Source organism: Micropterus salmoides, unplaced genomic scaffold (assembly GCF_014851395.1).
Source record: "Micropterus salmoides isolate LMB-PRFRI ecotype aquatic unplaced genomic scaffold, ASM1485139v1 Ms_hic_scaffold_4, whole genome shotgun sequence".
In the NCBI taxonomy this organism is placed as follows: Eukaryota; Metazoa; Chordata; class Actinopteri; order Centrarchiformes; family Centrarchidae; genus Micropterus; species Micropterus salmoides.
The window spans coordinates 31,035,515-31,062,017 of NW_024043372.1; the positions used below are offsets into that span (position 1 = coordinate 31,035,515).

A 26,503-nucleotide genomic window follows, 5' to 3' on the forward strand; every position below is an offset into this window, starting at 1 on the left:
GTCTCAGCAGCACAGCAGTGCGGGTCTCAACTATTGATTTTGCAAGGCCTCAGCAGGTGAAACCCCAGTCATGAGAAAGCCCACACAGAATTTAGTTTGAGGTGGAGAGGATTTCTCACTTTGAGTCACATCATGTTTCCTCTGCCCACTCACTCTCTCTCTCTCTCTCTCTCTCTCTCTCTCTCTCTCTCTCTCTCTCTCTCTCTCTGTCTTTTTTGTCTTTACCACAACCAGCACATTTAGGCTAAACCACCACTGACATTTACAAAGAGTGTGTTTTTATTGATTATAATCGCCAGTCACACCCACCACTTCCCAACTGCTACCTTACAAACTCGATGTGAAGTTTCACAGTTTCAGCTTGGCGCAGACGTGAGTTTCAGCAGTGAAAGTTTCCGTGCTAATGCACTTGTAGATGTAAGCTAATACAGGGTTGTTATTGTTATTGTTATTCAACGAAGGTTAAAGTCAAGGGCAACTGGACTTGGTTGAAGATACTGGAAGACGTTTCGTCCCTGGATGACCTGGATGACTGAGAATCTTCATTGTTATTGTTGTATTATTCTTATGTGAAGAACTATGCAACATGTTTTTTTGTAAAGTATCCTACAAACAAAGATTTTCCCTCCTGTTAATAAAAGTTATTGGGGATGATCATCTCACTTTGTGCTGATTCTCACAGATTCTTGCAGTGACTCACACCAACAACTTTAATGCCAGCAATTCAAACAAGGCACTCTTTAAAAGCCTCTCTCAGACGCCAGTGCAGTGTTTTGGTAGAAGGCTATGAACCCTTTGCATGCAGATATTTTGTCATCAGTGAGTCCAGCTCGGACGAACTGGAAATGTCGTCTGTTGTCCACTAGATGGTGTCCAGGACACACAGATTAACAGATTAAATGGTGTTTTGAGCGAGAGAGGGAGGAATAACATGCAACAAAGGTCCCTGGCTGGACTCAAACATGGGATGTTGAAGTACAGTGTCCTCCTCTTCAACCTCTAATTCACCAGAGCACAACCAAAGTTAAATCAATGATTAGTGATCTAACATGAATGACTTATGCTAATATACAAATGAGTTTCCACACTGTTTAGAAAAACATAAATAAATCCTTTCTGCCCAAAGTAACAGGAATAATAAAATAATCTGTGATGATTCCTCAATTAATTGATTCATTGTTTGGTCTGTAAAATGACAATGAAAAATTTCTTTCTTCACAGTTTCTTCAACCAACAGTCAGAAACACAAAGATATATCATTTATCAAAAGATAAACAGTGAAAAGCTGCAAATCCTCACTGGATCAAGCAGGAACCACAGACTGCTTTTGGCACTTTTACTTAAAAATGACTTGAATGATTAAGCAAAGTAGTTGCCAATAATTTTGTGTCAAATCTAGGTTGCACTTTGTATACAAATTTAATAGTAGGCCTATATGTAAGGAACAAAATGTTTCTTAAGGGGAAAATTGAAAAAGCCTTTAAACTGTTGCTTACCATGAATGCTCTTTTTCATTTTTTAACATAAAATAAAATAACAATACACTATTTAAAGGGATATTTGTTATCTGTAAATGTAACATATTTTGATACCACTTGACCCTGAAAGCGACACAGATGAGAGAGGGTTTAAACAAAAAAAGGGAGAAAGGGAACAAGAGACAGAAAGGGAGGAAGGGAGGGGGAAGTGTAAGAAGACAAAAATAACAGAGGCAAAATCCCTCCTTCTTCTCAGTCCCTTCTTCGCTCTCCCCCAGCTCCTCCCTCCTCCCCGTCATTGGTCAGCTGGTCGGCTCCACAAAGGCACTAACTTGTTCTCGCCTCATCCAAGTGGCTCAGAATCCACTGAGGGAAAGAAGGGAAGCGGAGGAGAGCAGCAGCCTGTCGGTGTCAGAATCAGTCACTTTGGAGCGCTTCCAGTGAGCAGAGGAGGATGATCGACAGCCTCTCTGGTGAACTCTCACAGGGCTGACCGGCCAACTCACACTGATCATCTCTGACTGATTATCTTTGTTTCCTACGACTCTCCAGCAACATGAGCTCCTCATCAGCCAACGTTCACAACAAACGCCTACCCTGTGAGTTCTGTTTTAATTTTTTTTTTTTTTAATTTTTTTTACTTATTAGCCTTTTGCAGGAACTTCTTTCAGCTCAGGTGGATATTTTGAGATTTAGCCACAAGTTTGCTCCTTTAACACAGCTTTTATTTTTAGATGTAAAGCAGGACGTTGGAGAGGGGAAAAAGATTCTCCATATTTGGTTGTCACAAGTACAGCACACACATAGGTTGAATATTTAAGTCAAAGACACCGAAACTTGAGCTACAATAAAAGTGTGTGTTTGTGCAATTCTCTCAGTTTTGTGTCTGTGGTAAAACCTTTCCCACTATAATTCCACCTTTTCCATTTTATTTTGTTAAAATGTTTCACCTTTTGACATGTCGGAAATACTTTTCTTTATATAAAATGTATTCCATTCTCCATTTCTATGAGGCATAAACTGCATATGTGTGTGTGTGAGATATATTGTAGAAGCCGGTGTGACAGCTCAGCAGCTTAAATAGCTGCCGTTGTGTTGATGTTGTCTGAAGTGACTGGTCCAAGTAGCTGTGCCAGCCAAAAATCAGACAGGAATGTTGAATCATCGCCCTGAGTAATGTTCACTAATACCAAATGAATAGGTCACACTCTCTTTGCACAGGAACAGGGATAGATTCCAACACACACACACACACACATACTGGGGCAGGCTTGGATTGGGGCCACCGCAGAGCTCCAGACAAAGATCTCTTATTTCTAATGGGATTGTGCCTGCAGATCTCATCAGAGTCGGCTGACTGCAGCTGGGTCTGCAGCTCGTTCCACAGACACAACAATCCAGATAGGAAACACAGACCTGAAATTGAATTAGTCCCTGTGAGATCAGTATGTGATTTCATGAGGCTAAAAAGGATCATGACTTTGACTCCAGAGAAGATGTCTCCCATCTGTTGCTCTGCCAACAGCTTCTGTGCCTCCACAGTCAGTGCTGTCACGTTTTGATTATTGGGGGAATGTGCCAGAGAGCAGCACATCAGTGCGCTGTGGAGTGAAGGACTGACCAGCTGTTGTGAGCAGGCAGCAGGGTATTTGATGTAGAAGGAATTACTTCTATTCTCCATGTATTCTTAGCTCAGTCCCCACAGACGTGACCCAGATAGGACTGAAGAGTAGATTCTGTTTAATGAGCAATTTAGTGGGGTAAAAGTCCATATCATGTGCTGTCTGTGTGTTTAATTGATCACATTCTGAGGGATACAGTAAATAACTCTGCTATCTAGTCATTGGAGTTTAATGTCTAAGCTAGAGGGGAGACAAATAGGACCAAATTGAACGCACTGAAGAATGCGTAAACAAAAACATGTGGGTGTTTTTTGCCTACTTTCCCCCATCTCTCCTGAACTGACAGTTGGACTTGCAGACTTCTCATCTCTCCTGCTTTGGTTCTCTTCTCCTGAGCTCCAGTGCATGGCTGAAGCTACCACTGAAACAATGACAACAAGACATCATGGTTTAAGTCATGTTGAGGTTGAGATATGTTATTGTGCAAATACATTCAACAACTTAAAAAATACATAATTTTCCCATTTCTCACCGGATCACATACAAAATCCTGGTCCTTACCTACAAAGCCATTCGCCACCTGGCCCCTTCATACCTCACTGTCCTCCTCTCCCCCTACCAACCTTCGCAGTCCCTCAGATCCACCTCAGCCGGTCTCCTCTACGTCCCCAAGTCCAAGCTCAGCAGTTTTGGGGACAGAGCCTTTTCCAGGGCAGCTCCCAGGCTCTGGAACTCCCTCCCCCATGAGATCTGCACCTCTGAGTCCCTCACCGTTTTCTTCAATTTCAGACTGAATAATTAAATTAAAACGAAGCAGTAAATCATTTAGATTATCAGGCTAATTAAACAATTAACAGAATAAATAAAATGTTAATGTAACTCTAGTCACTTTTTGCTGGGTGAGGGGGGCCTCTGGCTACAGACTTTGTGTTCAAAGGTATAATTGGTGATAATTACTGATAAACACTGTCACTGTCAAATAATACACTACCAGAATTGTTGTCTGGATCCAGTCTTTAGTAAAAAGCAAAAAACAGGATCATTACTTACCAGTTTGAGAAAAGCTCACATGGTGCAAATACGCAGATTATTCTATCACAAACAACTCCTTGTGGCATGTCAGCACTTAATGTTAATTAAGTGTGTTTGTTTGTGTCTGATCATACTAAACAGCCTTGCATGGATGGCTGAATAAGGTTCCCATCAATTCAGCAGTCTAAGCTGTGCAGCCCTGGGGACGTAGACCAGCTCCTCTCATTAGTTCTCTAACAAATCCATCTACTCACTGTTCCGCTGAATCCTCAGGGTACAGAGCTGCTGCCTCCGGGCAAACACTGAGTGTTCAGAGCCCCGCAGAGAAAAACAGCAGTAATGTATCATGTGAACACTCTTCAAAATGTGTAAACTATGTAGCACAAAGTCACCTGTTTGATCAGTTAATGATTTGAAGCTTGTTCACTGAGGCGCTGATATTGCTGAGAGGAGGAAACGTGTCATTCCTCCGAGTTTAACAAAAAAAGGGTGGGAAATTAAACCTGCAATTTTTGCATGAAGAATTGATTAACAAACGATCAAATGACTATGTGTATGTGAAAAGGATCTCCTGCAGGGAAACTGATATTGACTAATGCTAAGCTCTACGGAGCATTTCATTGATTTTCAACTCATTGTTTTGGTTCACTCTCACTGTTCTCATAGTGCAATTTTCAACCCCAGCAGTTTTCAGCAAAAAAAAGCTCTAAAAACCCACTGTACGCTGCCTGGCCAGCACCAAATGAAAGACAAAGACAAAGTTAACAACTTGCTGGTGAACATAATGTAGCATTTAGCAGCTGAAGAGCCAGAATTTTCCCTCAGTAGATGGTTGTGACCAAAAACAGTGCTAAAAGAGAGTGACTGTTGGACTTGCATTTACGACTCCAAATGAATGGGAATGCTGCTCTGTATCTGCTGGATGTAAATGAGCAGCTGTTTGCTATTATGTTTGCCATAGAAACGTTTAAGGTGATAATATCAATGTTGGCAAAAGAAAATCACATATTGCAGGTTTTTTAGAGGTCATATTATGCTCATTTTCAGGTTCATCATTATATTTAGGGATTGTACCAGAACAGGTTTACATGGCTTTATTTTCAAAAAACACAATTTTTTGTCATACTGCACATTGCTGCAGCTCCTCTTTTCACCCTGTATGTTGAACGCTCCATTTAGCTATGGAGTGATACATCTTACCTCTACAAGATCTTTGCTGGGAGTTGCACATGCGCAGTACCTAGTTAAGGAATACTAGCCAATCAGAAGCAGAGAAGGGCGGGTCCAGAAAAGCCTTTAAACACTGCTTCGGTTCAGATGTTCCCCTTACCAGTTTAGCAACATGGACTGGAGCAAGAGTTTCAGAGTGGTGAGTTATTAATCTGTAACAAAAGTATCTTTCATCCATAAAGGTTTAACTGAGCTCTGTCTCTACATCACAGTAACAACTTTATGCCCACTGACTGCCTGGAGGGTAGCTGAGGGTAGGTACTCAGGACCTTTTCATTGGTTCATGAAGTTTGGTGATCTCATGTATTTCCAGTACAACTAACTTGAGCATTAGCCAATATGCAACAACACTTATTTGGGAGTGCAAGGGCTATTTAAAAACACAATAAAAAATACCAGACTAATAGAAATAAAGTTGTAGTGCAGGTAAAGTGCATTATTAAGTTTCCCAAAATGTAGTAAATGAAATTAAAGTGCAGTAGAGGAAACTGATTTAAAAAGATGACAAACCCAAAAGCATATAAAGTTAGAATTATTATTGGAGCTTACAGTTAAACAAAATATTCATAATAGAGTTAATAATAATAATAGTAAATAAGATTGTGTTTAGTCTTCTGTAGCTAGCACAGCATGCCACCCTGCCTCAACCTCAACAAACAGAGGAGAAATGTCTGAGAGGCTGTGTTGACTTTAACCAAACATTCCTACAGTTCTCCCAGCTGACCAAAAATAGCTTTAAACCAACCAAATATGTGAAGAGGCAGCGCTGCTTTCCCAGGAATAACAGGGTGTGAATGTTGAAGAGAAATGAGATGAGAGAAGCCGGCATGTATTATAGTTAATGGTGAAAGAACAGCTTCTCTGTTTGCCTTGCTCTCTTGTGAAGGCACACCCAGACAGAGAGGATACTCATATAGTCAACCATCACTAGATGAGTTCATGATCTTTGGTGTGACTACAGATTTAATTATCAGAAAAATGTGTGACAGGATTCTCTGAGCTCAACTATGTTCCCATGTTCTCCAGATGTACTTTGCATTAACACTGTTGATATAAGGCAGATACTTTACTGATGCTGTAATTATAGTAGATAATTGCTTAATTGTTAATAATAGTATTCTACTGTTTGTTAATAGTAATTTTGAATAAGAATATTAGTTATTGTGGAAAAAAAACATGGGTATGTCAGTACTTTGTCAGCTGGTTAAGGCTATTGTGTTGATAAGAACTCATGACAGTCTGCTTGTTGGCTTATGGAGGGCAGTGGGACAGGACACTGACCTACTAACAGTTCTATTGTTCGTCTGGGTGTAATCTAGGCAGGACTTAGAAGCAGGGAGAGGGTTAACACTGATGTCATTGTTGTCCTGACAGGCCGGGCTGATGGTGCTGGACACTGCTTTGTCCCAGCAAGATCTAATATGCAAATAAAAACACACACACATGCACTGAAACATAATCCAGAGAGACACACAAATCAAAAGATGTCATAAATAATTTACAACTGGAGCCCAGTAAATGGCAGCTATTTGAAGAAAGAAAATAGGGATTGAGAGAAACCAAAAATAAAAGTGTGAGACAGAGCAAGTACAAAGATATATTTGTCCATTTTACAAGTCTGGCCACCTGTCTGTTCCTCTTTAAAGCATCAGTTCTGATGAATGAGACAAAGCTACATGCAAGGATTGTGTTGAAACTGAGATGCAGTTGCTGGAAATTAGAAAAAAAGTGTAAATCAGGAGGAGTTACTTTCCTGGGTGCCTTCAGGATGTGCCGACCTGGATGCTTTGAAGCACTCAACATCGTCTGTTTAATGGTGGTGATAAATTAGCACATGCAGTTACAGTTGCAGCTCTGCTCCTGCAGTTAGAGCAGGATAAATCGTCCACCTGTAGCCAACAAGTCGCTCCACCATCTTTCATGACCACAGAGACACCATTAATTACTGTAACAGCCGCAGCAAAGAGACTGATCCACTAATGACCAGCTGTAGACTGTTAACTGCCTGCTGCTGCTGTTGGGTCAATGTTTGGCTTGAAGGTTTGGAAGAGACTCTCAGTAAAAATAACAAGACATCCTCTTTAACTAATGAGCCTGTGCAGAATTCCTTCTCTCTGTCCTTTCCATCTTTACAACCCACAACCCTCACTTTTGGCTAACCTCCCTCCCATCATATTCTCTATATTTTTTTAAGCCTTCCTCCTCCTCATTTTTAGCCTTTCTGCAAGTGTTCGTGTCCTCCCTGACCTTTCCTCCCCCACTCTACTTGCTACTTTTCTGTGTTGACAGCCACTCATTCCCCTCTTCTGCACCCTCCTTCTCTCTCGCTTGTCGCAGTTGGGAACCTGTCCATGTGTGAAATAAAATATCTCTCTCGGACAAAAAGTATCTGGGTGGAAAGGGCAGCCAGTCAGTCTGTTGCCTCAGCCCAAACAAGTGTTACCTCAGAGTTCAGTGGTGGAATGTAACTAAGTGCATTTACTCAAGTACAGATTTCTGCTTTTACTCCGCTACATTTCCGAGGGAAATATTGTACTTTTTAGTTGACACTTTATTCACAAGTTAATTTACAAATTAAGATTTTTACATACCAACATACAAGGAGTTTATAAATTAAACTATCCAACTATATATACATATATACAGCTGAAAGTTAATTGGCAACTATTTTGATAATCGTTTAAGTAATTTTTTATGCATAAACAAGGGATTTGTTGCTTTTCTTTTTAATTACTTAATTAAAAACCAAACAATCAATTGATTAATGGAGAAAAAATCAGCAGATTAATCCATTATGTATCATGATTAACATTAGTTGCAGTAGCAAATTAGTTAAAAATTTGGTCCACCTCAAACAACTACAACAGAAAAATGCTTCTACATGCTTCTAAATCAGTGCATGAGTAATAATAATCTAATGATATAATATATATTAGCATTACAGTCACAGGGAACATTTTATAGTATAGTACTTTTACTTTTAATACGTTAAGTGTATTTTTCTGACTTGTTCATGAATAAACGGAAATAAATGACAAAATGCATAATTAAATAATATAAAATAAAATAAAAAATTAAATCAGAAGAGTGCACTCAGTTGAGTGCAGATCTCTGCCAGGTGTGTCTGAGTGCATGTGGGTGGGGAACAGGACAGAGTGCAGGGCAGGCTTTGTGTCCAGAGTGTATTCTTGAGAGTAGTGGAATGAAGGGGGGGAAGTTTCTTTGTGTAGTAGAAGTTTTCATTTATAGAATGCAAGGAGTATTTTTGTATGGCATAGTTTCAGTTTGCACAGAATAGTGTAATGGTAGGCTATTGTAAGTGAGCAACCTGGGTCGCATAACTGTATAAACTTAATAAGGAAACAATTAATGGGACAATAAGTCCAAACTTCTGAATTGAAACACTGTTATTTATTAACATTTTGTTATGTTAACCACACAAAATAAAACCCCTCCCAAAGATTTGAATCTCACTCAATTGTCCTTCGCGGCTCCTTTACAATCAGATGGCAGTTCAAGATAACAAAACAGGGATTTGTTCGTCTCTTATCATGCTTAACTTTAGTGAATAAAAACATATCATGTATGAATGTGGTCTGCAAATGCTCCAGTTCAAGATGAGACCACACTTTTCTATAGATGTCAGATGTCATTTAGCCACAATAAAAGCAAAAACAATGACAAAATGCGGCCTGCAACAGGTAAGCTTTGATTTTAGCCGATCCAATTGCTATGTCATAACAAATATAGTTAAATGGCGAATACTGGTAAAAAGATGAAAGTCTAACTTTATGATAGGCCCAGTCAATGAAACAGGTTTTTCAAAGATTGTGAATCTGTGCAACCACAAGAGGTCCTCGAGGTTACAGTACTAAATGTGCACAAAAAATATTAGCTTGATTAGCTGCAGACAGACTAAACGCATGATGCTGATAATTAATTGGGAAATAAATAATTATTTATTTATGTCAAAATTTCTACAAATGCACCTTTGTTTGTTTTGACTTTACTAATAAATATAAATGTAAACTAATGTGAAGATGAATAGAAGACGTATTTACGTACTGATTAATTACATTACATTGATTTATTTCTACGATTATTTTTAATTTCTGTACTTATTTAAGCATTTATTCACACATGTATTTTTTTTCAATTATTGCCTCATTACCATATTTATTTCTGTTTATATTTCAGCATTAATTAATATGTTGCATGAATAAGTCGTTTTACCTCCATACTCACCACCACTCTCCACCAGAGCCTTTTAAACAGGGATGGCCTCATCCATTTGTACACGGAAACCACTTCTTAGAAAAATCCTTGGCTTGTATGAAGAATCAAACAGAGACCCTGACAAACTGCTCTATTATCAAAGCATGTGAAGAAACAACGGTTCCCACTGGGGGTTCTCTTTAACAGCTGTTTAGTGAGGAGTTAGCTGCGTATACTGCATGTAAAAACAACTGGATCATCTGGAGAGGCAACCTTCTCTGCCCTGACCTTCACTTTCCCCGTCACAGGGGAGTCTGTCTGTGAGCTCACATTTTCATTTAGCACAGTGATGGGGTAATGGCAGCCTGTGGGCGACACCCAGCCCTCGTAGCTCTTCATTTAGCCTCCGGATCAATGTGTTCCCCCTTCTATTTGTGCGATTGTTGCTTCTAAACTGGCATTGAAAATGTGACAGCGGAAAAAGGCACTGACATGCAGATACTTCACAGATGCAGAGTGTGACCTGATTCTTGGCATTTATGGTTTACACTAGAAAATGCACCCTGTTTAGAAATATAAGATATAAGCAAAGTGAAGACACAAGTACATTGAACAATCTCTGTATCATCATGTGGGGATGATGCATTATATCTACAGGCATTTGTGCCTGGGACTGTTGAAAAGTCTGTCTTGTGACACAGTTTTCACAGAAATTTTATTTCAGCAGGATTTTAACATCTCATGATTAGTAAATGTAACTAAACGAAGAATGAGTTTAGGTTTATACTCCCTGCGCTACATTCAAAATGATTTCCTGTAAATGGCATCATGTCTGAGGAGGACAGGCCAGTCCTGTTCCCTTACATCTCTGCTTTTGTCCACCTCTGAATGGGCTCTTTCTCTCTCTGACCCCTGAGTGGAGGATCTGGATTTGTCTTTATGTGGGGTGGCAGAGTGGCACAAATATACATCCGGCCCGCTCTGTCTGTCTCTATCTTTATGTCTGTTGCACTCATTCTGCATGTCCAGTGGGTCCTGAGCCCTGATCTATGACCTTTTCTTTCTCAAGTCCCTAAGCGCTCAGAGGAAGGAAGGAGGGGGAGACAGAAAGGACAGCGTGGGAGATAGAGAGAGAAAGACAACAAGGCAGAAAGAAAGACTGAAAGTAAAAAAGGATAGAAAGGGGACATTGAAGACAATAAGCGAAACCGAAAAGAAAAGACAGGAAGGAAGGAGGGGGAGAGAGAAAGGACAGAGGAGGTGATGAGAGTGAGACAGGAAGTGAGGCAGGAAGAAAGAAAGACAGAAAGACACAAAAAACAAAAAGAGAAAGAAGAAAGAAAGAATATCAGGTCAAGCTCAAGCCTGCAGGTTGTATTTCTCTCCATTCTCTCTCTCTCTCTCTCGAGCAGCCACAGGCCGTTCAGACATGACTTTGGGGTTGTGGCGGGGCCGTAGCAGACCAGACGTATGATCTAATCAGAAGTGGGCACTGTGGCTTCTTGGGACAGGGGATTTTCCTGTGTGAGTGGCTGCACTAATCAGAGGTCACAGTGGTTGTCTGTGGCCAGGGAAGCTGCATCGATCAAGGTGATTCAATGGAAAAAAGAACTGGAGAGGGAAGCAAAATCAATGTGAGGATATACATACGTATGTAGCTAACCTTTAGCTCTCCACAGCCCTCAGCCTTTAAGAAGAAACAATCAATGCTGGGATCAATCAGTGTTTAAGTGACTGGAAAAATCCTGTCTGCTCACATTTTGAAAGAAAATAACAGGTAGTCATTCATCCGGTGCAAATCCAGTGTTTTGTCTGACATGATGTCCTCGGCTGGTCACATTAAACAAGGAACTCTTTTCATCCAAAACACAGATGTCAAGCAGGCAGCTCCTGATAGTGACTGACATCTTGCTTTGTCAGCACTGCCCCCTTTGCTTCCTTAAGACTCTGTAGACAATAGTGTTTCTGATTGTGTAACAGTGCAAGAGGAGAGAGAGCATTGCAGACTCACGTTGGCAGACAAAGACAGAAATGCTGCAAAGACAAAAAGCCGTATAGATGGCTGACACAAGACAAACAGCTTGTAATCACTTGCCATCTGAGGGCATCACTTTTGTTTAGGATGACTGCAGCTACTAGACTAATGCGTCGGCCACAAACAAGTTGGTTCTATGAGCCGGCTCTTTTAAGCGTACGATGGGATCCCGGCTGAGAGCCCATTTCATCCACTCACCCCCTGGAGACAAAGAAAGATGAACAAATTACACTTCCACTAATTACTTTTACGTATGTGTCTGTATAGAGTTGTCATTATTCATTAACAGTATATTTATTTTTGTTAGTAGGGTGTTATTTTGTTATAAAGCTATGATAATTATTCTTGACATATCCCACTTTTTAACCAACAGTATTACAGAATATTTCAATGTATTGCAGATGAAGATGCTTGCATATTTAACTTAATGTAACATAGGCTTTGACCAGCAGGTGGTACTAAATGAAGAGCCGTTTGGGAACCAGCTCATTTGATATTATAAAACACGTATTTAAACCTTAGAAAAGAACACAAAGAATGGCCTTCTCAACTGCCATAGTTGCAATGAACCACATTGCGGATTTTTTTTTTTTTTTACCATTTTGAGAATAAAGTCGACATGTCGAGAATAAAGGTGAAGTACCATTTCAACTTTATTCTCGTCATTTTGATTTTATTCTAGACATTTCCGCTTTATTCAAAAAGCAAAATAAATGAAAAATCTTCATCCTTAATTTCCCCCCCTAAATGTTGACCTAATACTCGTATATACTAGTGATGGAAATTACTTAAAGGGGAAGTGCACTACTTTTACACATCAGGTACTGGCCTTAGGGAATACACCTGCATCTGGGGGGAAAAAGCCTTTTTAGGCTCCAGAAGGAGCTGTGTGAATTTTGATAAATTGCCTCAAGTGATGTCACTTAGCGTTTGCGTTGGTTGAGGCTGAAGAGTAGACATTTGAAAAAGCTCTCAAAGTTTAAAAGAGTAGCCTTTAGGAATCAAGTTAAAGTGGCACTCTTTGGCTCTGGAGAAACTTTCCAAAGAGAGCTCAACAGGGTTATCTCAGCTTGGGCTTGGGGGCTACATATCTGTAGTTGTAAACTAGGCCCGGAGAGTTCGAAAAATTTTGCCTGGTGGGGAGACTCAAATGAAAGATGCTGTTTGAGTCACATTATGGGAATCATAAGAGCCAGGATTTCTGGAGTTTGACCCCATGCTCCACCAATTTTGACCACTATTTTAAAACAATGTATCTCTTGCAAGTCGTCCAACTTTCTGCAAGGTTCTGAGAGAAGAGAAAATAAACGGGATTCTTGTCAGTAGCTCCTGCACTGTTAGGAACTGAAATAAAGGACATACAGTAGACATACTGTATGTCCATAGGTGCTGTCAGTCCAGCCCTAGGGTTTCAGTTGTCCTCTTCTTTTCCCTCCAAAGCTGTCTGCCTTTTTGACTGCAGAGCTAGTGAGGTCCCTGCACCCAGGAGGCAGGCTGTCAAACACGGCACAGCAGAGCTGCACTGACAGGCGTGTGTCCTTAACCAAAAACATGTGCCTGCTCGTGACTTGTGGGGAGGACTGTGCTGATGCAGCACTCTGAGGATGGCAACCTGTGGCTGCTTTTAGGCAACATTTAAAGTGTCTGCAGCTTTATCCTGACTGCAGCAGTTATTAAGTTATGGCTGTAGGGTCGTCCTTTTCCTTTCTTGGGGCCTCATTAAAGAAAGAAATCCTAACTGCTTGTCTGCCTATCTTAATGTATGTTTCACAGATATGAAAAATCCTATCTTCCTATTACTGAAGCAATTCTTAAAGTCATGGATGTCCTATCTCAGACCTTGTATCTTAACTTAACATAAGAAATTCTAACTAGAACTAGTGGCCTTTCAATCAAAATATTTCAGTGTTCATGTTGTTCCCCAGCTACACTGTAATTTCCATACAGACCTAACAACAGTGGGGCTGTCAATTTGGCAGTTATTTTGAATTTAGGACAGGGTCTGGTCTGTGCCATCCTAACACAGGAAATTCTTCAATTAGGACGGTTCTGTAATAGCTACATTTCCATTATAAGTTAAGATAAGATTAGATTTCAGACTTAGTAAGTTTCTGTAATGAGGTCTCTGGTATTGGAAACATCCTGAGCTGAATGTCTTTCTATTCTCCATCACCCAGTGGTGTATTTATAGAGCTGCTGTGGCTACATAATCTTCACATTATTCTCAGTTTAGACATTGCTCGAAAGCCTCATCCAATTAGCTCAATCCTGCTGGTTGTAGTAGCTCCTCAGAACTCAGACACTGCTCTAATGGCATATGGATTCTGGAAACAGAATGGAAATGCACTTCATAATAAAAGCCTGCAACATTTATCAAAGTATTTGCTGAAAGATGTAATGTATTTTTTTTCTGTATTAATTAATTTAAAGCAATTTGTTTCTTGCACAGAGTTAAGAGGATCAATACCACTCTAATAGGCTATGGATCTATGATGTAAATATGAAGCTGCACACAGGATGTGTTAGCTTAGATTAACAGTGGGAAACAGCTAGCTTGGCTCTGTCTGCCTACCAGAACCTTTAAAGGGCACTATTTAACACAATAAATCTCATTTGTTTAATTCTTACAAAAACCTAAGTGTAAAAATGAACAGCTGTAGTCAGTGAGCTTTGAAGGTGCTGGTGAGCAGATTTAGCTACCTTCAGTCAGAGCCAGGCTAATTGTTTCCCTAAGTTTTCAGTCTTTGTCCTAAGATATGCTAACCGGCTGCTGGCGCCAGCTACATACACATATAACTGTCAGAGGGTCTTTACCGTTACGGAGAACACTGCAATCGCCACCACTTCTGGCTAATGAGTTGTTTACATATTAGCAAACATTGTGCAAATAAGCAACACACACATCTGTTTTTAGGCAAATCATTATTGCCTTTCCAAGCAAATTTCACCCCTCATTTGCATTAAGTTAAACATTTTAAACTTCACACAAATTAAGTTTTTTCTCCATCGCTGGCTAATCTTGAGTCCCACAATGCCTTATGAAGAGATTCGCTTATGTCTCGTAGACCCTCATAACTCAGTTGCGCCTTTGTATTTTTAATCTACTATATATATATATATATATTTTTTTTTTTTTATTTATTTTTTTACAGATATTGTAGAAACTGCTAAAAGATTTTACATTTTCTTCAGTCTGAAGTTCTGTTTCCTTCTCAGTGGCGGTCATAGTCATTTACAGCATTAGTCCAGCATGTCTCCACATGGCTGCACTTCACCCCTCCACTGCACACACTGGACTTTATTACAATGATGCTGATGAGGAGGAAAATGGGATCTCGTGGTAACAAGATTAGTTCAGTAAAAGACAGCTTGCTTTTGCAAATCAACCTATGGATCAAGGCTGATTAAGTATATGTGCAGGTTGGTAAAGTGTGGATGTTTGGAGAGTTGTTTAATTAGTGTTCTGAGAAAAGCAACAGTTTGTTTTATCAAAAAAAAGCCGTGTACCAGTGGAATGAATCAAAAGCCATAGGAATGAAAATTCAGTGGAAAATGGAAACAGACAATTGTGAAATATGTGAGTGACTTTTTATTATGTATGCGTGCAATATCAAATTTCAATAGACAATCTAAGCAGAGTCCATGAAAGGCAATTCCACTCCCTCACGTCTCTCACTTACAGCTTAATGTCTCCCCCTTCTGGCTACCAACATTAGACCCCTGTGTGACCTTAAAATGGGTCTCATACAATACAGGAAATCCCACTGGCCAGCACACCTACCTTCAGAGTGGAGGAACTAGTCTGAGAAATCCCATTGTGTGGTGTTTGATTGGGATGCAGCCTTACATGCTCTCTAGCCTCAAAACTCAAGGTATCAGGTATAAGCTGGTATGTAACGTCCTGTCCTTCCTGTTGTGACTGACAGCGGAGACCGAGCGTGGCCAGAGGCTCCCAGATGTAGACGCAGCACAGCAGCTCAAGTTGAGAGAGAGACAGCGTTTCTTCGAGGAGGTCTTCCAGCATGATGTGGACGTCTACCTATCCTCGGCACACCTTTGCATTCGAGACTATAAGAGACGTGAGTTAGACTTGGGGCACTGTTGTAAACCCATACACATGCACGCACTAATGCATGTTCATATACAGATGCACATAATATCATTGCTTCTCCTCTGCTGCAGCTCCAATTGGTAGCATCTCTTCCATGGAGGTGAATGTGGACTTCCTGGATCAGATGGAGCTGATTGACATCTCTGACCAGGAGGCTTTAGATGTCTTCTTCAGCTCTGGGGGAGAAGAGGGCGTGCTGGCCTCCCCACTGCCAGGTATGGAGAATGGAAATAGAGCACAGATTGCAAGAGATACTGCGTGGTTTTATCCCTAACACTTTTTTTTTTATATCTGACTCACAGTCCAAGGAAACAACAACAACGAGGAAGTAATCAGTAATGGGCTCTTTCGACATGTCCTTGAGGGTCTTGATGCCAAGTCCCGCATGTCCTCCACATCTTCAAACTCCTCCTCTGACAGTCAGAACCCCACTGCCAACGGAGGAGACACCCCTGTAGTCAGGTCAGACGATGATGAAACGCACACAAGCACAGTTAAGCGAAGAGCTGCGCCTCCAGAGGTAGAGAAGGTGAAAAGTCAGACTCCACCATTGTCTTCGTAGGACACACCCTCTCCACAATAGATCTCCACCTGCAGCTTGGTAATTGACACCTCGGTCAGGGGGCGAAGAGTGGACTTTGGGATGCCAGCTATTGAAAGACGCCTCTCAGCTGCAAAGTTCTTCCACACACTGGCTCTTCACTGCTTTCAACTTTACCTTTGATTTATGAGTTGCAGGTTGGGTTCTATGTGTGTTTTGGAGGACGGGACCGTGAACTGTAAATATGGAGATTTCCTATTAATTCTTTCCATTCTTGTTTTGGCATGTTTTGAAGGACAATATTTGCTCCTGTTTTGACCTCACAGGACTTTTCATGAACGGTGAATTTTGTACAGTATTAACGCAACCCAGGACGGCAAAGCAGTGATTGGAATAATAAAAATACAACTGAATGAACTATGTCTTATGGTAAATTTGACAATAGAAGGCTTCAGATTAATAAATGTACTGTTCATGAAAGAAACACTTTGTCCTGCCAATGCAAATTCTCTGTTTTCTAGCTCTAATTTTAAATGAATCTCTCACAAGATGTCTTTGTTTTCACAATAAAGGAAGAGAGGAAAATGTCTCCGTGTTTTTTTTACAACAAAACAAATTCTCAGTTATTTCAAGGTGCTTTGATGAGCGTCAACAGGTGTTTAGCTGCTTCCTGTCAGAAAATGAAAATGACGATTCCAGGGAAGCGTGAACCTGCAAGTACAACCAGAACCTGCTCAGCAACCTCACTCAAAGCCCTCAAACAATATCAAGTTTGTTTCTTGAATCATGAATCTAAACTTTAAATACTGCATACTATCTCCCAGAAACCATGAAGAAGTGTTTCTAAAAACCTCATGAGCAAACAGTTACACACACACACACACACACACACACACACACACACACACACACACACACACACACACACACACACACACACGCCGCACACAACCTGTGATTATTATATTTATGTGTGTGGGTGTGTAAAGTAGAGAGGGCAGGATCTCATTTCCTTTAGTTAAGAAAGCCAGTCCTCGAACACTCTAAGCTGGATGTGCTGAACATGCATCATGCTCTGCTTCGTCCTCTTGGTATGTAACAACATTGACTTCAAATCTTGCTAAAATTAATTTAATCTAAAATGAAGGCTATTAATTCAATTCATTGATGGCAGTTTCAATGTTCCTTTAAAGGAATTTTTTTAATATATATTTGGGTCTGGTCAGTAACTTGATATTGTACAGCTAATGCTTCCGTGTAGGTCAGTGTCTTCCCACATAAGTGTTTCAATAAGTCAGGAATTATTGGTAAAATTACCTCTTTAATGTGTACACAAAATATAATATTCCAATAGTCAAACATGAGGCGCAAAGAAGAATATGTCATTGTGTTTTATTTATTTATTTTTTTCTATGGAAATGTCTTTGTGTACACTTCATAGAAACTGGTTCGCCAGCTATGCAGCACAACGAGTCTTACAAGTCAAGTGAATTCCCAAACGTGCAGATAACAAATTACAAACTCCCACCTTATCACAAACAAACACTCCTGCTTTGCATAACACAGCTCACATTGAAAAGACTTGTTTGTTTGGTTGTTTGTCATTCAGGTGTCGTATTTGTCAAGTGCAACATGCTCAGAGCCTCTCCTTCACAGGAGGTCTTGGATCCTGGACTCCTTTACAATTGAGGAGGGGCATCCAGGGCCCTTCCCATATGTCCTGGGCAAGGTGAGAAAACCAGATTTATGTCAAAATATAAATGTTCCCCAGAAGAGGGAATATATTCATTTTCATACTCAAATACAAATGTGCATCACCTGATACATCTATTTATTATAATAAATACATGTTAACCAAAATTACCATTTGTATGCAAATGTTGTAAGACAATCAGTTCTTTAACTAGTTGACTTTTCCTGTCTGGGATGAACTTTATTCTGCCCACCTGCTATCATTTTCTTCAATTTTTATCACTTCTATTTTTTTTCGTCTTTTTCATCTTGAAAATGTATAAATGACTTCTGTAAATGTATAAGTGATTTCTGACTGTGAAGTGTTTGATGTTGTGTTGTAGATAAATATCGAGCGGGACTATCTAGTATACTTTGATATCTTTGGGGAAGGAGTGGATGAGGAGCCAAAGGGAGTCCTCTCCATTCATAAAGAATCTGGCACCGTGTCTGTCCACAGGGCTGTGGATTATGAGGAGAAGGAAATGCTTAAGGTTAGACTCAACACTTATTACATATCAACAGGTTCTCTATACTGCTGTAAACTTCTACACACTGATAAGGGATGCATATGATCATGTAGTTTCTGGCAATACTTTCATAGGCTTCCACAGTATACACATCAGTGTTGATTAACTAACACAATGTTCATTTCTCTGGAGTTATGGCATTAGGATGTGATCTTTTCAGGACCAGTAGGAACAGAAGAAATTATTACAGCAACCAAAAACAGTTTAAATGTGAATATGGGCATGTAAGTGTTGTTTTAAGATAGAATTGAGAAAGTGTGGGCCTACCTTGGAATCTTTAAATTCTTAAATCTCATATCGCAATCAAAATATGACACACATCATGTGTTTTTTTGCATTGGGGCTAACTTTGAGTCATATCTTTTAATTCACAGCTGAGAATTGAAGTCAGAAAGACAGATTTATCAATTGACACTCAATTAGGACTTGTGATTTCCATACGGGATATCAACGACAACCCACCACGCTTTCAGAGGGATCTGTATGAAGTCAGCGTTAATGAGGAAATCCTACAAGGTTAATACTAAAATAAACCATATCTTTTGACTTTTTCTTAGGTTCAGTGTCTATTAAGTACCGTCCTTTTTAATTTTTGAACAGTTAGTGTTTTGTCATTTCCCAACAGGCTCCCGTCTCCTGTCGGTATTGGCCTATGACAGAGACCAGAGAGGCACACCAAACTCAACATTCCACTATGAAATCAAATCTGTGTCTCCCAGCCCTCCAGATACTGAATTCTTCATTGATGAGACTGGAAAAATCTCATTCAAAGGGTGTTTGGATTATGAGGCAAGAGTCCTCTCTGTTAAAATGTCAGAATCATGTGAGATGTAGTTAATGCTAGGTCTTCACGGGCTAAGAGTGCAGAATGTGGTATTTACACAAGAATGTACAAAATGCTTCTTTGAGCAATATCTCATTACATGTAAAATCATTTACAAAACGCTTCTCATCTGTGAACTAAAATGAGCAGCAGGGTGAGTTTACCGTGTAGGAGTTTTTAATGAAGTATTGATTTGTAGCAAAATTTATATCATATTGAGTACATATTTGTAACAAAGAGGGTATATGTGTAATGAAGACAAACACATTTAAAACAACACATTTTGTGCAAAAACTATTAATTTAACCATCTGTATTTGCTTGTATTAAGGTGGCTGAAATGTTTACATTGTTGGTGGAGGCCAAGGACCATGGTGAAGTAGTCAGTCTGTCCAGTTCAACCTATGTTGTCATTGATGTCCACGACGGCAATAACCACCTTCCTTTCATCAGCGGACAAACAGTAGGCAGTTATCTTTGTTAACAAATTTTTAACAACATCACATTGATTTCTGCGGTGTGACACTGACATTTGACAGGAAATATTTTCTTTTACTCTGACTTAGCCATACACATCATTACAATCTTGGGAGTCATTATTATATATTACATGACAAGAACACTACATGTTATTAAAAGGAATATTTACAACAAATATTTCACATTTTTAGTATTCATAATATTATATACATAATATTATAAATATATATATAATATAATATTTTAAAAACTTGTGTTTACAGTGTTTAAACACTGGTGGAAAATGTAGCAGGAAGTACTATTGACAGATTTCCCCCTCTGACCTCTGCACCGTGGATACATACAACAGGGCTCTGGCAAAGTAAAAGAAGATGAGATCGGGACCTCTCCTCTGCGGCTGCACGTGACAGACAAAGACACCCCAAACAGCCCGGCATGGAGAGTCCGATACACCATCCAGGGTGAAGAGGGAGAGCACTTTAAGATAGAGACAGACCCAGACACCAATGACGGAATCCTGACAGTAGTAAAGGTAAGAGCTGTTTACCTACATTACAGTGACACCCTCCTCTGGTCTGACATGTAATTACAACACGCATGTTTGACACAGTACATCTGCTCGCACTTGCAGTAAACGTGTTTAAATTCTGTGCTTTAATGAAATTAGAAAATGTTTTACGAAGATAAAATTTAACGTAAATGCTGTTATAATTTCAGCCTTTAAACTTTGAGGAGGGAGCACAGAGGCAGCTGTCCATCTCAGTGGAAAATGAGGTGCCATATTTCTCCTGTAAAGTGAGGGAGAGGAAGTCCTCGGGCCTCTGGGAAGTGGACACTAGTAAATGGGATGATCCTGGTGCAGGTCAGCCGGGGTCTGTAAAAGTCATCATTGAAGTTGAAGATTCTAATGACTCCCCAGTGTTCAATGTGACTGTCAAAGAGGCCATGCTGAAGGAGAACGCACCCATTGGAAGCTGGATAGGGAAAGTGTCTGCTGTCGATCTCGACACCAGCCACGCAAGAGTTTTTGTGTAAGTGGGATGTTTTTTTCCAACGTGTTTCAGCTCTTGTCTGGGACCTCCTACTCTAAAGCAAATCGTGAATGTCAACAGGTACAAGGTAGGACACGATCCTGCTGGCTGGGTGACAGTGGACCCCCACACAGGAGACATCACAACTGTCATGACACCCGACAGAGAATCTCCTCATGTTGTTAATGGCATCTACACCACGTTACTTTATGCAGTAGATGATGGTAAACCTGTTGCTGGTTGGCGTGGACATACACCAAATATTTTATGATTAAGAGTTCAATTGAATTTGAAATGCTTTGTGACACTATTGTTTTCTATCTCGGACAGGTAATCCCCCCATGACAGGCACAACCACACTGAACATCCATGTGGCTGACGAGAATGACAACGTGCCAAAGCTGACAGTGGACAGCGTGGATGTGTGTGTGTCTGACGGCCCCACCACCACTACCATCAAAGCCTTTGACCTGGATCAAGATCCCTTTGGAGGACCTTTCATATTTGAACTGCTGGGGGATGTCAAAGGAAAATGGAAACTGAATCCCTCATATGGTAGAAACAGCTATGCTATCTAGTGAAATATTATAGCAAACAATAAAAAAACCCATCCATTTAATTTAGTGATTATCTCTCACAGGGTTCACAGCTGGTCTGGTGAAGGAGCCCACTGTGTATGCTGGTCCACACACAATTGATCTGAAGATCTCTGACCTGCAGGGAGCGTTTGGCGTTCATCGCCTCAGTGTGACTGTGTGTGAATGCTCTCTGACACCCAACTGCCGAAGCCGCCGAGACACTGCTATAAAAGTTACCTTTGGTGCTATAGGCATAGTGTTTGCCTCGCTTTTTTTACTCCTGTGTAAGAAAATGAATCATTGCCTTTGGTTAGTATCAGAGTATACTCTAATATGTATTGTGAAGTCACTGCAAGTTGAATTTCTTCATCTCCATCTCGCTGACAGTTCTGCTCCTGATGGCAGTGGTCATCTCCTGCAAAACAGAGTTTGCCACTTTGCAGACCGGTGATTCCTCTGGAGAAACCCACCTCACATCAAACACTGAGGAACCAGGAACAGATTGCCAGGTCACTGCTTAGAAACATTTGTAAACAAACCAGCGATAGTGTCATAGTGTTTTTTTTTTTCCAGATTTCTCTTCATGCAAACATCAGTACTAGTTTCTTTTTCTTTCTAGGTACCTGGCAGTGTCCTGGTAGTGTCCACTGATAACAAGCACTATCACCCCTCTGATTGGCAAAGTCTGCGTGGAATGCAACACAGACAGGTTTCAATAAAGGTTGGTACAGAGGGAAATGATATGGAAAACTTTTTTTCTCTGGTGAAACTGCAAAACTGAAGTAGCTCTATGTAACATTCTTTTGAGGCGCGCCATTTTTTCTCACATCCTTTGGTGATGACATTGCTTGTCAAAATAAAAGACGGCCATTTGTAACCGGTGGACCTACTGTATTTTCAGTCTGATCATTCCGTTCACCAGGATATGGAGCCAATCTTAATCTACAATCATCCGGGAGATTACAGAAGGGTGAACTTTTCCCACCCATTCAGTGAGAACTCAAACCAGGTAAAATGCACACACTGAAAGTCAATTTTTTCAGTTACAACTAGGCATTCAAATATATAAATATATTTGTTGTGTACAGATTGATGACATGAGAACAATGAATTTACTCAAAATGAACTCAAGCTATGAAGCAGATGAAGCTTTCCTAGCCCCGCTTCATCAGGTTGGTAGTGCCCTTTCATTATCACATCGACCCTGCTGCATAAAGCACTGTAAATACATGCACACGCCTACAGCAATCCTGGTAGTGTCCACTGATAACAAGCACCATCACCCCTCTGATTGGCAAAGTCTGCGTGGAATGCAACACAGACAGGTTTCAATAAAGGTTGGTACAGAGGGAAATGATATGGAAAACTTTTTTTCACTGGTTAAACTTCAAAACTAAAGTAGCTCTATGTAACATTCTTTTGAGGCGCATCAAGTTGTCTTACATTTTTTCTCACATCCTTTGGTGATGACATTGCTTGTCAATATAAAAGACGGCCATTTGTAACCTGTGGACCTACTGTATTTTCAGTCTGATCATTCCGTTCACCAGGATATGGAGCCAATCTTAATCTACCAACATCCGGGAGATTACAGAAGGGTGAACTTTTCCCACCCATTCAGTGAGAACTCAAACCAGGTAAAATGCACACACTGAAAGTCAGTTTTTTCAGTTACAACTAGGCATTCAAATATATTCATCCTTTCTCCCCTTTGTTGCAACCACTTTTTCCTCCAATCCCAAGATGACCTGGGATTATCCAGTAGCCAATGGCTACCACTACACCCACCAGGTAGCGTAACAGTTGTTCAGCTTGTGCTAATTGTTACTTTGATGCAGCAACTGAAGAAACATAATCTGAAGTTTGTTGTTTACAGATTGAGGGCATGGCAATGAATTCACTCAAAATGAACTCAAGCTATGAAGCAGATGAAACTTGCCCAGCCCCGCTTCATCAGGTTGGTAGTGCCCTTCCATTATCACGTCGACCCTGCTGCATAAAGCACTGTAAATACATGCACGCGCCTACAGCGATAAGCAATGGTTTTAGCCTAAACTTTTATTTTGCTGTTTCTCCTGCAGAGGCTCTTTGCTCTACAGGACACAAGATCTGTTGGACTATCATCCTCACCTGTACGCAGATGAGGGGGGACACAGACAACCTCTCAGAACTGGAGACAATCACCATTCCTGACAATGATTCATTCCAGAAAGCGCTGACAGACTTGGGCCCCAAGTTCAACCAACTGGCTTCCATTTTCCAACCACCACCTATACAAAACTGAAGTATTTTTCCTGAAGCAAACATTTTGGTCAGAGAAACAAACTGCATAGCCTGTGGGTTTAAAGGTTCATGCTAAAAAAAAAAAAATTTATTATTAAATAACTGGATTCTATGTTATCTTTTCAATGATAGACAAAAGCGAGTCCGTTAATCATAACTTATTTAATAGCAACTGTTAAAGTCCTCCACAGTCTTTTAGTTATCATTTTACATTATGGGGAGAAAAATAAAAGTACAGCTGTACTCCAAAAGCTATTTGGAGTTACATTTAGACAGCCAAGTAGACAATTTAATACATTTAGCAAAAGAAAAAAAAAGAAAAAAATACACAAATAACCTAAATTAGATTCCTGCTGGCCTGTTCAAAAGACAAATTCCACATTGCATTTTACCAAACCAACAGATTTGTTTCTAGCATACAGCTGTATAATTACAAAGAAATTGCTCTCCCATTTCATATAATATGAAGGTTACAAAATTCCCTGATGCATAGAGTTGGGATAAAGAAAAGAAAAACATCTTTGCTTCAAATGGGGTGGGGAAAGTAGGGAGGTAGTTTTTAAATAAGCCACAATACTACAAAACTACAATATTTACAGAAAAAGTTAACGAAAAGTCAAATAAACTAAACTTCACACCCTCCCACTACCAATTTTTGGGAGGGGTCGCTGCTCAGCGGTGCTCTGCCCACTGCGTCCTCGGCCCCTGAATCCTCTGCCTCTCAGGAAGCGGCCAGGCACTCCAAATGTTTCCATGTTCAACTTTTTCTCCTCTGCCCAGGTGGTTCTCCTGAGGAAGCAGAGTAAAATATGTTGTAGAGCATGACAAGTCTGTGTTAATGAAAGACAAACACCACATTTAGATAATTACCTGGGCTTAAGGTCTGATGAGATGTTGTCAAAGAAACATTTGGCTTTGTCATAATACTTCTCTCCGGGAGTTTCCTCCTCCTGCATACCCTGGCTGTCCTGGGCCTTGCCAGAATCCACCTTTTCAACTGCAGCAATTCACACACAAAACACAAATCCCCCTCCCCCACTTACACACCTCAAAATTGCTTTATAGTGTGTCCACTGAAACTGAGTTGATATTTTAAAATAAACATACCTACAACCTCCTTTGTCAGATCATCATTAAACTGAGCATTTGCAGTTTCAAAGTCAAAATCTGACTCGAACTGCAAGGTCGTGGCCTTCGAGGTTTTCACAAGAAGTTGGCCTCTGCTTCGATTTCTTGACCTGCGATTGCCTGCAAGTGAGCCGCCCCCCCCCAAAAAAAGACTTGTTTAGTTAACCATTTGGAGCAGGTTCATCTAGTCTTAGATATTCACTTTTGTACCAAGACACCATCCCAAATGGGGTGGGGGGGGGGGGGGGGGGGGGGGGGGAATTTAGTTTGATGGAATGTATATATAAAAATATAAATGTATATCTGCCCTCCTCATATGTTTGACAATAGTCAACTATTCTGTCAGTAAGAAATGTGAGCGCATTTTTAATACCTTGTTTTTGCCTTTGGTTCTCACTGTCTTGGCCTTGAATCTTGGCTGCACTTGGCTGAGATGGTGCCCGACCTAAACATTAAATATTTAAGATGTTTCTTACATGAGCTGGACTAAATAGAAAATAGAAGCAACACAGGACATAGAGGATATGTGATTTCTTATGCATCTATTATGAGCCACTGTTAACTTTGCTTACTTGTGGGTACATTCTCCTTCTGAACCTGGGAGCCACCCCGAGCAGAGCGCTGGGTTGGACGAACAGGCTGGCGGCCTGGCGGCTTGGTTGAGGTTCTCTCTCTGTTCTGGGCAGCACTGACCAACGGCACGGTCTGGACAGCCTGTTCGACCATGGGAGCTCTTCTCGCTGGGATGCTGTGAAATCCTGGTACTAAAGGATCAGGAACAAACATAGGGGGGCTTGAACAACTGCTGCCATGTGATAAACAGCCACAGACAATCCATAGTGCTGGAGGAAGGTGTACATAATGACATTTGACACATCTGATGTGCTCAAAAGATTATTAATTGTACCTAGGCCCAGTGCTGCATTATACTGCTGGTTGAGTAGAGAACTAGCAGCCAGCTGGTTATAAGTGGGCATCATGTCTCTGTATGGACTCCAGCGTGGGTGATAAGCAGCAGAGGAATTGCCAATGGATGACTAAAAGCACATAAATTAAGACAAAAGGAACTTGTTTTATCAGGGGTTTTGTGACCAAATATTTACAAAATGGAATTACTTTTTAAAAGAGTCAACCAACTCTCCCAGAGCCACACACCTGAACAATAGCAGGGTCACAAGGCAGTCCATGGTGCGACTTCGGTGGTTCAGACACAGTGATGTCTTTGATGTCACTTCCTCTGAAGATTATGTATTCATAAATTTCGTCTTTGGGTGGCACTGGTCTGTCTGAATGCCGGTCCTCTGTCCCATAGGATTTAACTGTTGGGAAAGAAAGTTAAATGAAGAGGAAGTTAGGTTTTATACCTCAACCATGCTTCATTCAAACTTAACAGAGACAGTTAAAAAGAGAAAAAAACAAAACAGGTGTGGCCTTGGCCTGTAAACCTACCTTTGGCTAAAGCAACCGTGGACCTATCTGTATCGACAGAGGACAATATTCCTTCATATCGAATCTGCGCCTTGGATATCAAACTTATTTTACTGCCAATGTAAGGAGTTCCTCCTCCAGCACTCATGTTTGCAGTAAAAATGCGTTTTCACATTGAAAAGTAGCGGCTAAATCACAGAGCATTAAACCACGGCACACATCAGACAC

At 40.5% G+C, this 26,503-nt stretch overlaps 3 protein-coding genes across 9 annotated transcripts; 2 read left to right on the top strand and 1 right to left on the bottom strand.

The window, feature by feature from the left end:
* The first annotated feature begins 1,825 nt into the window (after nucleotides 1-1,825).
* Nucleotides 1,826-16,851, top strand: si:ch211-253b8.5 (dysbindin). The gene is made up of 4 exons (XM_038697656.1): nucleotides 1,826-2,077; nucleotides 15,539-15,691; nucleotides 15,795-15,938; nucleotides 16,026-16,851. The coding sequence occupies exons 1-4, from the start codon at nucleotides 2,035-2,037 to the stop codon at nucleotides 16,283-16,285; spliced, it is 600 nt and encodes a 199-aa protein (XP_038553584.1). The 5' UTR covers nucleotides 1,826-2,034; the 3' UTR covers nucleotides 16,286-16,851.
* A 387-nt stretch (nucleotides 16,852-17,238) lies between these two features.
* Nucleotides 17,239-24,036, top strand: cdh27 (cadherin 27). 5 transcript variants are annotated; one of them, XM_038695518.1, is made up of 19 exons: nucleotides 17,239-17,355; nucleotides 17,874-17,993; nucleotides 18,340-18,489; nucleotides 18,900-19,041; nucleotides 19,151-19,314; nucleotides 19,679-19,810; nucleotides 20,177-20,359; nucleotides 20,545-20,858; nucleotides 20,940-21,082; nucleotides 21,189-21,413; nucleotides 21,499-21,720; nucleotides 21,824-21,945; nucleotides 22,056-22,157; nucleotides 22,338-22,445; nucleotides 22,525-22,608; nucleotides 22,966-23,073; nucleotides 23,180-23,227; nucleotides 23,313-23,393; nucleotides 23,518-24,036. In XM_038695518.1, the coding sequence occupies exons 1-19, from the start codon at nucleotides 17,335-17,337 to the stop codon at nucleotides 23,578-23,580; spliced, it is 2,532 nt and encodes an 843-aa protein (XP_038551446.1). In that variant the 5' UTR covers nucleotides 17,239-17,334; the 3' UTR covers nucleotides 23,581-24,036. The 5 variants fall into 5 exon arrangements, with proteins under 5 accessions (XP_038551446.1, XP_038551447.1, XP_038551448.1 ...); XM_038695519.1 differs by having other exon boundaries at nucleotides 22,987-23,073; XM_038695520.1 differs by lacking the exon at nucleotides 22,525-22,608.
* Nucleotides 23,863-26,500, bottom strand: LOC119885477 (protein LSM14 homolog B-like). 3 transcript variants are annotated; one of them, XM_038695526.1, is made up of 8 exons: nucleotides 26,297-26,500; nucleotides 26,003-26,166; nucleotides 25,755-25,884; nucleotides 25,420-25,611; nucleotides 25,221-25,292; nucleotides 24,827-24,967; nucleotides 24,590-24,757; nucleotides 23,863-24,508 (listed from the first exon to the last, which is right to left on the bottom strand). In XM_038695526.1, exons 1-8 carry the CDS (start codon nucleotides 26,421-26,423, stop codon nucleotides 24,477-24,479), a joined length of 1,026 nt encoding a protein of 341 aa, XP_038551454.1. In that variant the 5' UTR covers nucleotides 26,424-26,500; the 3' UTR covers nucleotides 23,863-24,476. The 3 variants fall into 3 exon arrangements, with proteins under 3 accessions (XP_038551454.1, XP_038551453.1, XP_038551452.1); XM_038695524.1 differs by having other exon boundaries at nucleotides 23,866-24,508; nucleotides 24,590-24,716; nucleotides 26,297-26,494; XM_038695525.1 differs by lacking the exon at nucleotides 25,221-25,292 and having other exon boundaries at nucleotides 24,590-24,716; nucleotides 26,297-26,498.
* Between the last annotated feature and the right edge of the window lie 3 nt (nucleotides 26,501-26,503).